General features: G+C 31.9%; 1 protein-coding gene and 1 non-coding gene across 4 annotated transcripts; both read right to left on the bottom strand.

Moving 5' to 3' along the window:
* Window positions 1–7,173: 7,173 nt before the first annotated feature.
* TRNAG-UCC (transfer RNA glycine (anticodon UCC)) lies at window positions 7,174–7,245 on the bottom strand. The gene has a single exon. It is a non-coding gene; the product is annotated as a tRNA-Gly (tRNA).
* A 970-nt stretch (window positions 7,246–8,215) lies between these two features.
* On the bottom strand, window positions 8,216–13,219 carry LOC25487680 (uncharacterized). Of its 3 annotated transcripts, XR_005644023.1 has the most exons (7): window positions 12,973–13,218; window positions 12,687–12,869; window positions 12,455–12,598; window positions 12,138–12,344; window positions 11,873–12,044; window positions 8,899–8,968; window positions 8,216–8,426 (listed from the first exon to the last, which is right to left on the bottom strand). XR_005644023.1 is itself a non-coding variant. In XM_024777567.2 (6 exons), the coding sequence occupies exons 1-5, from the start codon at window positions 13,201–13,203 to the stop codon at window positions 11,874–11,876; spliced, it is 918 nt and encodes a 305-aa protein (XP_024633335.1). In that variant the 5' UTR covers window positions 13,204–13,219; the 3' UTR covers window positions 11,277–11,488; window position 11,873. The 3 variants fall into 3 exon arrangements, 2 of the variants coding, with proteins under 2 accessions (XP_024633335.1, XP_013465127.2); XM_024777567.2 differs by lacking the exons at window positions 8,216–8,426; window positions 8,899–8,968 and adding an exon at window positions 11,277–11,488 and having other exon boundaries at window positions 12,455–12,580; window positions 12,973–13,219; XM_013609673.3 differs by lacking the exons at window positions 8,216–8,426; window positions 8,899–8,968 and adding an exon at window positions 11,277–11,488 and having other exon boundaries at window positions 12,973–13,217.
* Between the last annotated feature and the right edge of the window lie 2,784 nt (window positions 13,220–16,003).

Raw genomic sequence — 16,003 nt, 5'->3', positions numbered from 1 at the left:
GTCTAGTTTCAATGGTCTTACATGATCCAAAAGTCTATTTTGTTTCAAAATGACCAAATGACTAAAATTAAATCTATACTATATATAAAGAAAACTACCCATTTTAACTCTTTTGGGCTGAATTTTTTTTCTTCCAAAAATGCCCTCAATTTTCAATACAAATAACACGTGTAACAAATAGATAAGAATAAATTTAAATATTAAAATAAAAGTGTAACAAACACAAATGTATCATTTTTCCTTTATCATTTAAAAAGTGTAACAAATTAGATGAGTGTATCTATACTTAATTTTTCTTTATCTCAATTATACCTTTAAACAACAACTTTTTCTATAATAAAGATTGTTGTTGGTGTCATTAAAAAAATAAGAATTTAGATTATATATTTTTGTTATATTGTTGGTTTCATTGAAATAAATAATCATTGTTAGTTTGATTTATTATAATTTGAAAGCAAAAAACATTTAAATTTTTACTTTTAATTAAAATTAAAATTTCATAAAAAAATACCGTTTATAATTTTTAAACTCTAGTGTAATAAAAAGAGCGGAATGACGAGAACGTGAGTGCCTATCTTTTCGCTAGTAAATTAATGGAGAGGGACCAAATTGGTCACTAAAACATATTTAAGATTTAGTAATATTTAAAAAAATGTTACTAAGTCATTATAAGTTGTTACTTTAGATCTTGTAATATTTGGGAAATGTTTGGTAAAACCGGTGTTACTAAATGACTTTAGTAACCCTTGAGAGTATTACTAGTAATATATAAAAAATGTTACCTTTATAATTCATGGCAAACTTCTAGCAAACAATTCTAGATACACTTTTAGCTAATCCTGCTTGCATAAATGTTACTAAATTTTGCAGGGATAAACAACAAAACTGAACATATCATTCACTGAATCACTATCTGGATCTTCTCCATCAAATATAAAGTACACAAATTGCTTAATCAACTTAATAACTTCAAACTAAATTGTTTTAAAAAAAAAAGGGTCATAAGCATAACCAGTGCAGCTAACCTTACATAAAGATTAAGTCTCCAAACCAAAAGCAAGCAACTATAAGGCCCTCAATTTATGGAAGAGTTTCCAGATGTAGTGTAAGTCTCCACCCCACATTCTTTAAGACTCATGCTACTATTTGTCTAGAACTGCAACAACATAGACAATTTTACATTGGTTAATTTCTGAAACCTGCCAGCTTGTGTGCAGTTTAAGAAGTGCTCCATACACCACACAAAAAATGTAAATTGCTATACTATTCGCAGCTAACTCGTAGCTAAGTTCTAGTAAACGAATTTAGCTTGGAAAATGCTACCGATTGAATAAGCCTAGCATGGATTGGGAGACAGTTGCTAGGGATTTATTTCCTAGCAAATCTGCTGTTGGCGATAAATGTCGCAGCAAATATCTAGCTAATCCACAACAAACATGCATTCATAATTTATCTTCTGTAGAAAAATAGCTATGAATTATCATAGCAAATTCGCAATAAATCTACAACAGCACATTACTTCGACTTATCGTAGCAATTCCATAGCAAATCTACAGTTTTAATATAATTATTTTTTAATAGATCTCACAGCAATTAGGAAGTTTTTACCTTTATTTTATAACAAAAAAAGTTAATATATTTAAAGCACTGTCAATCAATTAATAAGCAGCTAGTATTCCATAACATATTAGGTCATACAAATAATACAATATGAGGTTATACAAAGAGATTCTTCGTATTAGAACCATAATCGAATTTGTCAAGAATAACAATTATGTAGTAAAATTGGTAAAATATTAAATTCATGGTGCACTTGATGGTTTTGTTACCAGAACACAATCACTGCCTAGCACGGACCTCAGTGTTTTGTTACCAGAACATATTGTTGCGCTTTCTACGTCTCTGTTGCAGCACACATCATATTCTTAGTATCCCACATCTTCTGAGTCAATTCAGGAGCAGGCATGTTGCAGTACTTCTGGGATCCTCTTGATGTCAAGGGTGCGAACCCAACCATGGAAACATAGACAACAAGTAACTCCACTCATGGTAGCAGGTCACCAACTGCAATAAAAACGTAGTAAAATAAATAAAAAATGGAACATACAACTAAAATGAGAATACAGTATTTGCAAAAAGCTTCCCAATAACCAAATGATTATAGAGAATTTGAACAATCATAACCACCAGTTATGAGTGAGATCATACAAGACCTCTAATTAAACCTACTAGAATCCTCCCCCCTGCATGATGACTATAATCCTGATTTGATTTGTTGTAAATGTAAAAAATCAACAACATCACTCTATACATCAATAATTAACTCAACACTTTATCAACAACATCACTCTATCCTGATTTGATTTGTTATATAACTGACACTAGTGTTACTTCTTCTAGAGAAAAAAAGTCAGTGCATCAAACTTCATAAAGCATTCAAGAGGAAGGAGAAATCATAGAAGAAGTCATCACACTAGTACTTAATTCAGAAAAAAAATCAAGATTAAAGGTAGAACAAAATTCAAACACAGCAGACCACTTATTTAACTTCCCATGATTATCAGAATTCCATAAATATCCAAAAGAGAATAATTAAGAGTTATAATAAATAAACCATAATGAATTGGTAGTGGTCATAAATATGAAAAAGCACCATACCTTCCAAGACTACAATAGATAAACCATGACTTTAGTCAAAACATATACCTGCCAATGTAAAATAAAAATTAACAATGATGAATTGGAGCTAAAAAATAAACAAACAAAATTAATAAAGAGCAGAAATACAAAATAAAGTTACGTCGAACTGCGAAAATTAGGGATTCAGCAAGAAAGCGACGAGAGTCGAGAATCCTAAACAAGTGTGAAGAACCCAAGGGATCATATATAGTCAAACTGGCAAACTAAGATTATCTGTAGAGCAATATTTGTGATGCAACAAAAGCCGAAACCAATCGGAAAAAAATAATTCAGCAGGACGATGAAAATACCTTGAAAGTTGAGTTCAGATCAAGAATAATTAGCTTCATGTGATTCAACAAACATTGAAACAGTGGATGAAAACAAAATAATCAATAGAATGAAAATAGCATATAATTGAGTTCATTATGATGATTAATTACCATTTTAAGCCGCAGAAGCAAAAGTGGCTTCTCCGGTCACAATTTTAAAATGAAACACACCAACAAGCATGGTAGCGGCAACTCCCTGCTTCGCTGATATCTCGACGCTATTTCCCAACATGGACTACCTAGACAAGTAGTATTTGTTAAATCAATCACTAAACCAAGTTGTATATTTAATACAGTTGAGCATTCAAATGCTGGGTGCAACAAAGTTATATACAAGACTTAAAAGACAAAAAGCATTAAGATAAATTATGCACAGGACATGATGCAAAATAATACCAAAAGATACTCTTAAATTGCTTAATGGTTTCATTTTACTATGTCAATCTTGGTTCAACTATTCAGGTGAGGTAACAGATATATCATGTAAAGTAAAAAACATATAAAAATAAGAACACATGTGACAATTGATGTATTTTTCTCCAAATTATAATGTCAATCGTATAAAAAGATACATCAGCCAAAAGTTTATAATTCCTAAAAAGATAAGTGTCCAAAGCAATCTTAGACTAAAAACATACCATGAATCAGTAGAGACCATATATTAAAATCTGTGTAGGATTGAAATGAGCAGAGTCCAAACACGTATGCAATATAACTCATCAAATGAACAGACCAGCCATGAAAAATACACTTCTGCTACACAGGGCCGTTCCTAGAGTTTTACAGGCCTTAGGCATAGTATGAAAAAAGGGCCCTTTGTATTACATCATTTTTTTTTCTTCTGATAAATGATGAATGAGACATGTATTAGTTATAGTGGTTGACATCCCAGCTATGCTTTGTAGATCCCGAAAACACTGAATATAAGCGCTGAATAACTCCAAAGAAAGAAATAGCCTTACTATCTTGCATCTCACATGATCTTGCATTACCAAATCAAATTCCGCAATCATTTCAATTAATCCAAGAAAATTACCATTACTATCTTGACTTAATTTTTCTTTGGATCCTCGAAATGCAAGATCATTCTTAGCAAGACATATCACAACTGAAACTATTCTACGTAAAACTAGTCTCCAACGCTCTTTCTCTTTCACAATTTCTTCTTGCAAGTGTCTATCAATTGTCTGATTTTTATCAAATCTCATTCTCAATTCATTCCAAGTATTCATATTAGTCATATGTTCGACACCATTTTCATGTTGTTTGAGTCTTTGACTAATATGCTTCCAATCATTTAAACCCTCGGTTGCAAGTAAACTCAAGTTACTAGAGGTAGAAGATTTAAACAATTTACAACAAAAACAATATACTTTGTCAACATGTTTGCAATAAACCAGCCACTTTCGATCACTAATCTCACCATTACTTAATTTTCTTGAATAATTCGCATATGAGAAATGCCTAGAGTATTTGTCATTGGGAAAATTAAGATTCATTTCTCGAATAGGTCCCTTTTCAACTAGAATATCCCTTGAGGTGTTATCAAGATTCTCCCAATTTGTTGGATCATAAATATCAAAATGAGGATCATCACCAAAATTTTCAATATTATATGCATTTGGCACATCATTAGGAACATTTGAATTATCATCAATTTCCTCATTTTCATTTTCATGATCCAAATTTTCATTGTTGTTGTTTTCCAAATTTGGCACATCATTAGGAACATTTTCTTGGGTATCTACCTTTTTGAAAACAAATTTATCAAGAGCTCCTTGTTGTGATTTTATTAGCTCTTCATTTCGTTTTTTTTTTTTTTTTTTTCGTTTTTCACTACCTGACAAATGTTTTTTAGGCAACATCTTTAAATAAATCAGATACTCAATATAAACCAATACAAACAAACAAACAAAAAAGAAAAACCATATTAGTACCAGTAGTAAGTGAAGTAGAGAGCAATAACACCTTAAAATAGACCGAAGTTTTAACACCTGAAAATAAAAGTGCAACAAAAAAAAAAGAAATATATCAACACTTAATTAAGCAAAAATTAAGAATTGAATTGAAAAAAAAAATACAAAAATCACGTGTACAGTGTACAAACAATTAATTAAAAAAATATATCAAAAATAAAAAATGACTGTTATATGTACAGTACGTGAAGAGAATTCTTAAATCAATATCATGCTATATGCTTTTAAGCTTTTTGGTGTACAGTACAAATCATGTTATATGAAAAAATAAAAAATTCAATTGGAAAAAACATAAATCATTCAATTAGAATTTTAAAATTCAACACCTGAAACAATTAGATAATTGAAACAATGATTATCAAAGAGAATTGGAATAAGAAAAAAAACATAATTAGAATTCAACACTTGAAGCAATTAGAGAATTGAAACAATATTATCAAATAGAATTGGAATAAGAAAGAAAAAAAAAAAAATAAACCTAAAACAATTCACCTGGAGAGAAGAACTGATTTTGGAACTTTTGGTTTTTCTTTTTAGGTTTCTTTTTTCATCTGTCTTTCTAATTGTTCAAAAGAAATTTTTGTTTGTGTGTTAGTTGGGCCAATTCCATTATTTTCCTCTTTATTGGGCCTTTCCACTTTTTTTTTTCTGTTTTATTCCTAATGGGCCCAAAAATTGATTCAGAATTAGGCCTGCTGTTACGAATTACTATACACACCCCACTTTTTCCTTAGCTTTGCTATATACACCCCCCCTGTAAAAAAAAATTTAGGGCCCCCTACGAGCATGGGCCCTAGGCCGTCGCACTCGCAGCCTATGCCTAGGGCCGGCCCTGCTGCTACATGACCACATTATTTGACTTCAACTGGCCCTGTCGTGGTCACATGATTTTCACATTTCAGATAAGCACATTTACCATCACTTCAGTGCAATACTTTCATATGTTGGAACAGAAAAACATAACTGTACAAATAGTATGACATCCTGCACCGTTTATATTGGACTAAATCACAATAATTGAAGATCATAACACCACAACATAAAAAACTGCCCCTTATATTGTTCATTATATGGTCAAACAGATCCGGAAAGGCTTGAGAATGATTTGGCAAGCGGCAATATGGGCTATGTGGAAAGCGAGGAATGATTGTATTTTTAATGCCGGTGTCATAAGGTGGGACGAAGTGGTAGACGAGATCAAGGTTTTGTCTTGGAGGTGGTTGTTGGGGAGGTTTAAGGTCCCAGCTTGTTTGTTTTATGAGTGGGAGTGGAGTCCCTACGATTGCTTGATGAGATGACAGCGGACGGGTTTGGGTTTTTTGCTGGAATGTGGACTGTTTTTCTGCTGATATGTGGTCTGGTTTTTTGGACAGTTCGGTTCCTGCATTTTGGTTACTGAATTTGGCTTGCAAGTTCCGGTTTTTGCGTGTTTGGCTGGGCTCTTGCTGCCAGCGTTGTGTGGTTCCTTGTTTTGGGTGGGTGCTGCTGGTTTGGTGATTATTTGAGGCTTCTGTTGAGGACTGATGTGCGTGAGCAGCTATGTTGAGGCAGGGGTATTTGTGGGGTGCTTGATTGCACTTGGTTTTGCTCCAGTTGGGTGTAATTGTGTTTAGCATAGTGTATACCTCGGCATCATGTTTTGGTGCTCGCGTAGTTTGTTGTTTTTATTTGGATGTAATTCCGTTTTTTTCTTTCCGCGAGTGGGGTGTTTCTTTCACCCTCTAGTTGATGAATAAATTTTGCCGATTCAAAAAAAAAAAATTATATGGTCAAACAGAGAAGAAAATGATAAAACAAATTTCAGGTAGACCTTTCTCTTCTTGAAGAAGTGTAATAGCATTCACAAATACAGTCGTGTGTTGTGATAGGGTCAAAAATAAATAATCATGCCAAAAATCTCAAGGCAAAGCTCATCAATCATAGAAATATACCTCTAATTGTGAAATAAAAATATTATTAGAGTTTGAGTTCAATAACACAAAATCAATGAAGTTCAATCCCAATTTCAAATTATATATTATGAATTCTGATACAATATTAAGATCACTAAACAGAAATTGAAATGAATTTCTAGGAAGATACCCAGGCGCACCACCATTTCTGTTCAGTCACCGCGTCTTTCCCTTCAATGTTGCAAATCCAGGCCAAATGCGTTGCTGCGCATCAAAAAGTAAAACAACAGTGAATGCGTTTGCCGGGAGTCGAACCCGGGTCTATTGCTTGGAAGGCAATTATCCTAACCGTTGGACTACAAACGCATCTTGGTGTTCGATTTTGTCTACTCACAAATATAATCAATTGTTAAAGCAGCCACAACACTCAACCTTATATATAAACTGTTTAAATAACCAAGTTTTGAAAAACCCACCAATATTTTGATTGAAATACATTTTTTATAATATAAAAAAGGCTTAATTAATGATTTGGTCCCTTAAGTTATTTATTGGTTACATTTTGGTCCCATAAATTATTAACGTTACAATTTGGTCCCTTAAGTTAGTATTTGTTAGCCAAATAAATCCTCAACGTCAGTCTTTTGCCAAAACATTAAATAGGCACATGTGAACGGTGATGTGACAACTTACAATGTGTATCCACTTTAGACATTGAGTTAACGGTTTTGACGGTGGGGATTTATTTGGTTGACGGAAAATAGCTTAAAGGGACCAAATGGTAACGTTAATAATTTATGGGACTAAAATGTAACCAACAAATAACTTAAGGGACCACATCATCAATTAGGCCTATAAAAAAAATTGATTGAAATTGTGCCCGTATCTTTGTATTAAATAATGCAGAAAATCTCACTTATACAAAAAAAATAAAAAAAATCTCTTCTTCATGCTTTGGAGAATGAATCTACAAATGAAGTAATTGTGTATATACTATACAGGCTGAGAAATGAACTCTCACCATGCATGCCTCAATCAAGAAGTGTGTATCTTCATGGTCAAAGCTAATCACGCACAAAAAATAAAAATAAAAAAAATGGAGTGCCTTCATGTTCAAAGCTAAGGTACATCATGTTACATTCTTGATGGATAATTCAACTATAGAAAGATAGTGGCATTTAAAATTACTATTTTATTGAAAATATTTAAAAACTCCATTTTATTACTTTGGAATTAATGCATTTTTAGGAAAATTCAACAACCGATCATCCTTGTACATATATAATACCAAATATGAAGAAATAGGAAAATATATACACAGTTCAGATTTCAAGCGCGTATTAACTTTCTGTCTGCAGCAAGCATTCCCTAATATCTCTCTCTCTATTGTTCCTTCCGCATTAATTAGAGCCAACAGCAAAGATGCACTTAGGAATCTGTCACATGCTCGCGAGAAAATGAGCAAAACTAAGGTTACTTAGGCTCCCAGCCGACTTCCTGGCGAGTTCTTGTGTTGTCTAATCTCTTACCAAGACGGCCATCAGTCACTGGAAAGGAAAACGATAAAATGCAACAATGATCTTAGAATCATACAAGGGAATAATTGTGAGCACCTCTATGATCTGCCTTGTGGAATCGGTCAAGGGTTACTATAACATAATAAAATAAAAGCAATGATAATTCAGATTATGAAAAGTTCTCAACTTGAATAAGTTGAATTCTATAAAGGATATATAAAGCCCTGCCAATCTTAGAAATTAGAAGGATGTCAAACCCTGGGGCTTCTTCCCATTGGCACAGCTAGAGTATCCTAATTAGGCGAATTTGACCCAAGTTAATAAATGTGAACAAGATGCATAGGAATAAAAATAATTAAATTGCACAAGTTAAGAAATTAAAACAATCTATACGATCATTTGGAAAAGAAGTGTGTATCTCAATGTAGACTGGAATATCATCATCTCTTCAATTTAAATTAAAACAAGCAAAATAATACGACAATTTGGATGTATGACCCACCTCATCATATGAAGCACTGCTTGACGTAAATGCAAAAGAACCTTCACCATTCCAGCTTAAAGCAGCTAACCTGGTTTTTTGAAAAATCACATCAACTCATAAGAAGGAAAACTAGTAAAGTAACTACTCCTCAACTGCAAATTTTCCTTTTCAGCAATGGAAATAATATTGAACTAAAAAAAAAAAAACTTATTTTGCCCTTATATAAAAAATATTGTGTTTTGGTCTAACATTTTTCCTTTCAATTTCAACCACCACATATATATTTTTTACCATGTTATTGTTCCTTGCCAATAAAAGCGGAAAAAAAATCACGTTAGTGTGTGGTTTTTTCTCAAGAGATGTTAGTATTTGTCTTGACGTTAGTAATACTATAAATGCATCAATAATTTTAAAATTCACTTAATTATAAAGCCAAAATATACAAAATCTAAAATAAATTGATGAGTGTTAGATGCACAATATACATCTAGTACTATGTCTATGCAATAAAAGAAATTCCCGATGGGAGTTGCAAGAGTTTTCTTAACAATAAAGTATTATTTTAGTGTGTAACATGAAATTTTGGGTTCTATTCAATTATTCAAGATTCTCCATATATCATCCATATAAAAAAAAAAAAAAATTAAACATTCTTGTATTACCGACAATTATTGGTGACTACTTATGTTCGTAGTACAAAACAATGGTTATATTCATAGAATGAGTGAATGACTTTCACGTTCCCTGCATTAGTCATTAATGGAGCAACTTTCCCTCCATTTTGCACGGGTCTAACAATAAAATATTTTTTAACAATTGATATTTTATTTGTTATTAATATATTAAGTTTTTTTTTAAGGAATTAATATATTAAGTTATATAAATATATTATAGTTTACTAACGAAAAGATGGGGTTTTTCCCTCTTTTTATTGCGATAAATTTTGAAAATTATGAACAAAGTTTAAGACATTTTGATTTTGATTAAAACTAAAAATATAAATGTTTGTTGCTTTGAAGTTATAACAAACCAAACTAATCATGGTTATCTATTTCAATGACACCAATAATATAACAAAAAACTTGTTCAAAAAAATAATAATATAACAAAAAAATATAATCTAAATTCTATTTTTTAATGACACCAATAACAATCTTTATTATAGAAAAAGTTGTTGTTTAAGGGTATAATTGGAATAATGAAAATGTAAGTTTAGATAATCTTGTCTAGTTTGTTACACTTTTTAAATGATAAAGAAAAACAAAACTGAAGATTTGTGTTACACTTTTATTTTAATATTTAAATTTATTCTTATATTTTTGTTACATGTGTTTTTTGTATTGAAAATTGAGGATGTTTTTGGAAGAAAAAATCCAACCCAAAATTTCTGAAAGGGGTAGTTATAGATATACATTTACATTATGTTCACAATAAGACAATCAAATATAGAACACAATAAAAATAGGCTCGAAACTGAGTCAAAGACATAGTGAGAATAAACAACGATGCATTACCAACAATTTCTGCTCTCAACGCCCATATATGGAACTAAACCAATTACCAGCCTCTGAACTTGACATCTCATCAAGGACTCTTACATCTTTTTTCTTCACTCAGTTGATGTACTTTATTTATTAGTGAACAATACTTGTAATAATGGAGAATCTACAATTGAAAAAGTATAAGATATGGCAAGTTCTACATGTTTGGTGATCCAATGTTGTAATGTCCGAGACAATGACCTGATTGGTACAAGTTTTTCAAAGACTAGAGAATACAAATATGTCCCTCAAAATTTAACTAATTTGTTTTCCCTCGTTCTTTTAAACTGACACCAATTAAATCACCGTCTCAATCGTGAAAACGAAGCGGATCGTGTGCTTGCTTCTGAGTACAAATATATTAGTAGTAAAACAGATTGAGTAGATTAGTAGTAAAACAGTAGCATTGGTTTTGTTTAGCTATCTATTTGTAGTGTTTCACTTTCATTTGTAAAATTGTTTGGAGAACTCATTCATGAATTCCTTTTTTGGCTAATATCAAGTTTTGGTGAGCTGGTTTACGAATTCATTTAATTCAGGTTAATCACTTATTTTTGCGCTGTCTAAAAGTACACTTTAAAATAAGGTATTAGAAATCCTAAAAAATCAATTATGATATCTAATGCATTTACCTTTTTTCCTTTATTTTGAGGGGCTATAATATAATACTTGTCATTGAATATTAGATGGTACAATTTTAACATTAAATTGACCCTTCATGTTACACTTAACAGGTTTAGGGGTTAAAGACAAAGCAAGTCATATGTTGTCTTTAAATGGGATTGATATATACAATAAGATCTCATGTATGCAAATGTTGTTAATATACTAACCGAAAAATTGATAGCAACAAAATTGTGGAAATTCGCTTCTGTTTATTTATTCATTGAAACAGTACAAAGAGTGCAATTTACACTGATATTGTTATGAGGAATCACTATGAAAAGTACTGAAGATAAAGGTAAGGAAACAGAAAAGAAATTTGTTGTTGTAAACTTGTAATATTCCCTTGGCTTTTATCTCCATTTATTACATAAACAATACTGGTAATATTAATAGTTGAGAATCTGCAGTTGAAAAATTAACATATAAGATATAGATAATGATGGAGTATCAAGTAATTGGTTCACTTAACTTTAAATTTGAAAGAATTGAAGCAAATTTGGGTAATTCTAATTCTCTACCTATAGTCTTTGATTGTATAATTGGTTTTTATAAGTTAACATAGATTCATAGCTATGGACTATATGTACACGTAAAAAGGATAAATCATGTGATCTACATATGGAAATATAAAATATACATGGAGATATCATAAAATGCATAGATTTTGCAGGGTTGGGATTCGTATCTGGGGGGATATCCCACTTCTCCACATATAATGTATGTGAATCTAGCCACTAGGCTAATGGATTAAAAGAAGAAATCTTTGATATGATTTGATATCTTACCTCACCATGATACTATATTTTTCAATTTGAAAATCCTTTGATATGCTTCATCCTTATTCTTATGCTTCTCTATCAATTTTGCACTCAAAGAATATAATTTTGCATTTATGTCTTCATGTTCTTTCACACAATATCTAATTCTGGTCTCAGATTCCTTCCGTTCACATAGATACTACCAAAAAATATAAAATATCTGTCATACTCTTTGATAACAACTTAAAGACATGAATAAGCTGCGGCTAAACCAAAGCCAATTATTATTTACCTTAATATGATATTTTATAGTTTGCTTCAAGCATTCATAGTTGGAAATATTTCCCTTCTCAAAATCATTACCAGAATGTCTTTCCATATGTTTGACTTGAAATTGTTCAATTTCTATCACGAGCTTATCCAAATCATTCTTCCGTTTAATCTGCTCCACGTTTTTAACTTTCCAACAGTAGTATATACTCCACCCGCTATCCGATATCTGATTTATTTCAAAAGTTGAAAATGAATTTTTCATAATAAATTGTTATTTGTACAATCCTTAACATGTACCCCTATGACAAATGTTAACATGACCCTTTATTAAATTACCGTTTCCTTAAGCACTTCTAGTGATTTGAATGAAGCAACATCTTTCTCTTTCTCTTTCTCTTTCTGTTGAATTTTTATATCCCTCAGAATTTGTTTCTCCTCAGCCAAACTTTTGCTTCCATGTAGCTTCAAATAACTCAAAGACTACACAAATGATTTTAATACCAAAACAACAAAAAATATATATTAATTTCATCATAATAAAAATATTAAATAGCTTTATTTTTCTTACATTTTCATCAAGCTTTTCCCCCAAGCATCCTCCATTTGCTTTTTTCATACTCCTGAAATTCAATTCATCAAGTGCCATATATAAACCTCTCAGTACCTTTTCTCTATTCTCCATACAGTATATCCGATAATGTTGTGAAAATTTTAACCGATTCAAAACAGAATCCAGATAATCTCTTTTTGACTGTTACAAAATAAAATAACTTTTTCGTTAATATCAAAGTTTCCTTCCATATCAAAATTTATCATGGGTGGAATTAGAAATACAAATTTCTATTATTATATACCCCGTTCTTTGTGATCATTTCTGTGATTTCACAAATGTCTTGATTCATTTTCTGAATCACTTTCTCTTCCTTTTTGATTATTGATATTGATTCTGGATCTATTGAAGAAAGCTTGACAAAGTAGAATCGATGAAATTTTTTGGAAACATGCCCTAAATTGCCATCGATAGTCTTTGTTTTCTTATTCTTCATGATGTTAAAGTTTCCTAATTTTGACATAAACAAAGTCATAAGTAATAAGTAAAATGATCAATCATAATAAACAGTGTACAAGTCAAAAAAAATTTTATAAGTAATAAGTAAGAGATCAAATCAACTTATATCATTGAAAAACAACATTACTCAAAGAAAAGAAAGTCAACATCTGGAATTTATTTTATTTCTTATACCTTTTCAAATTATTTATAGGATACACAAACAAGTATAGGAATTTAAAATCTTAAACAGCCTAACTTTTGACTTTATGAATTTCGCAACATATCTATAGTTGATATTAGTTTAGATGATGCTATGCACATACAGTTATTTAAAATGTAGATAGTTGGATTTAATTACGAGTAATGATATTTGAACAACCATTTAGTGAAAATTTTTGGGACAACCTTCTTTCTCTCTCTTTTTATTGGTTAAAAACAATAGAGAGAGAAAAAGGAAGAATAATAAAATTCATGGACAATAATGGTTTTAAATTGTAGTCCACGTTCAACTGCAATTAAATTTTTTGTTTTGTGAAGCTACCTAAAATGCTTAGGGTTATTGGGCAACAAAACCTTCAAGAAGACAGGATTAATTCCGAGGATTGAAGAGGTAAAGGTGAAATCTTTTGAGACTATGTAGTTGAGGCAAGGGCAACTTGCTAGATGCTTGATGGTTGACATCATCGTCGTTGTCATTGTCGTCTTCGTTGATTCAAATACAAGGTAGAGAATTGTTGTGATATGCCTTGAAATATCTTAACCAGACACACCTGCTTTGAAGTTTCAAGATGTTTTGAATTTGTGGGTTGCGCTAAGCGCATGATCCTGGTGCGCAAGGCGTAGAAGCAAATACAATACGAATTGTACCGGCTGGTGAGTCATGTGCTAGGCACACTAGATAGTCATTGTAACACCCCGTTTTCCCAACATAAAAATTTCATAAACATTTATCAGAGTAAACAGCATAAACAAACGAGATATCACATTTAACATAATCCAAAACAGTTAAATAACAATTTAACCAAATATCTTAAACATTGCAGCGGAAATTATTTCATAATCCATAAAACGCTTTGGCACGCAGGCCTCATCAAAGTATTTCAAAAGTTAAACAATCTTATAAAAATAACATAAACGTTTCACGTAATAGAATGAAGCATGCATATCAAAACCCCATCCCGTTACGTATCAGAGCGACCTAGACGACACAGTGAGGCAAGGCCACTCACAACAGCAAACTGCACACTAAGCACGATCACCTGCAAGTTACCCATACGAAGGGCAACATTTTCAAGCAGAAGGGGTGAGATTTCATAACAAAATAATGTTAATCAATGTAATTCGAATCATAAATTAACATTAACATCATAATCAATCTTAAACAACTTTGCATATTTGATAAACAATTATCACATATTCACATATTCACATATTCAATCATCATCAACAACATAGCATCATAGACACGACAATGCGACAATGCTCTTAGACTCCTTATATGCATGTGGTACCAATCGTCATCATAAGTATTAATATACTTTAAACGTGCGGAGGACAAAGCTCCTAATAAATCGTGCGGAGGACAAAGCTCCTAATAATCGTGGTGAGGACTAAGCTCAATGAATGCTAATGCATGGACTCTTATCAACAAATCACCGTAATCATCATATCAATATGCATCCAATAATTTGGAGCTAAACGTCATCTTATTCATCATATATAGACATTATGCACTTAGTTAAATAACAGCAGCAGCATAGTCAAGTCACACAACAACAGGATGATATCATTATATCAATTACAATTCAATGGCATCATAATATTTAATTCATATCTTACATAATGCATAGTACATTAATCATGCTCAATTAATATCGACATATCTTAAACGGCTTTACAGATTGCATTAAACATCGTCATTAGGTCTCATTACCAATTAGGGATTCACTCTTGATCAAAACGTGCGACACAGATCGCACAAACACTCAAGACACTCCAATCTGGAAGTGCTCGCGAGGCGACAGTTCCTACTCGCCATGGCGAGTACCAGTCAATTTCCAAACTAATGGTGTTCTAGGTTCAATCTTGTCCTACATTCATTCCTAATCATTACTAGGTATGTTCAGGCACACAATGGCACTCAAGGTCCAACTAAAAAGTCGAAATTGCAAAATCCTACATGCTCTCTGCCTTAGCTCGCTATGGCGAGTAAGGTTGCTCGCCGTGGCGAGCTGCATTGCACAACTCGTGAGGCGAGCGATGAATGTTCATCACTCGTGAGGCGAAACTCATAACTCGCCGTGGCGAGCGATGAATTTCGCTACGGCCAGACCTGCTATTTCCACAAAAATTCGACGATTCTCATGGTTCTAAGCCTAATACTGATTCCAAAGTTCGTCCTAAACATTATCTAAGGTCTAGGAACACTTTCTACATCAATTTAATCAATTCCTACCGTTTGATCATCAATTCTAGGGATTTGACCTAGTTTTCGTTTTCTCCAATTCAATCCTAATTCTTGCTAACTAATCATCAGAATTATCATCAATTACCATTACTGAGTTATTAGTCTCACCCTTACCTGGTTATGAAGAAATCGCAGCTCTCTCTTTGATCTCGTCCCTTCTAAGTTTTTTCTCCCTTTTCCAAAAGTTTTCACGTACAATAGTTTTTCTAACAATTAGGTCTTCCCTATTTATATCTCTTCCTAATTACTTATCTTATCTCACTTTCTCCCCCAAAACTATCTAAAATATCAAAACAGCCCCCAACTAAATATTTTTCATATTTCTATTTTCTTATCGAATCTTATTTTATTTAACAATAAAATAAGC

Source organism: Medicago truncatula, chromosome 2 (assembly GCF_003473485.1).
Source record: "Medicago truncatula cultivar Jemalong A17 chromosome 2, MtrunA17r5.0-ANR, whole genome shotgun sequence".
Lineage (NCBI taxonomy): Eukaryota > Viridiplantae > Streptophyta > Magnoliopsida > Fabales > Fabaceae > Medicago > Medicago truncatula.
The sequence above is the reverse complement of the archived record's forward strand: the minus strand, read 5'-3'. Positions and strand labels throughout refer to the sequence as shown.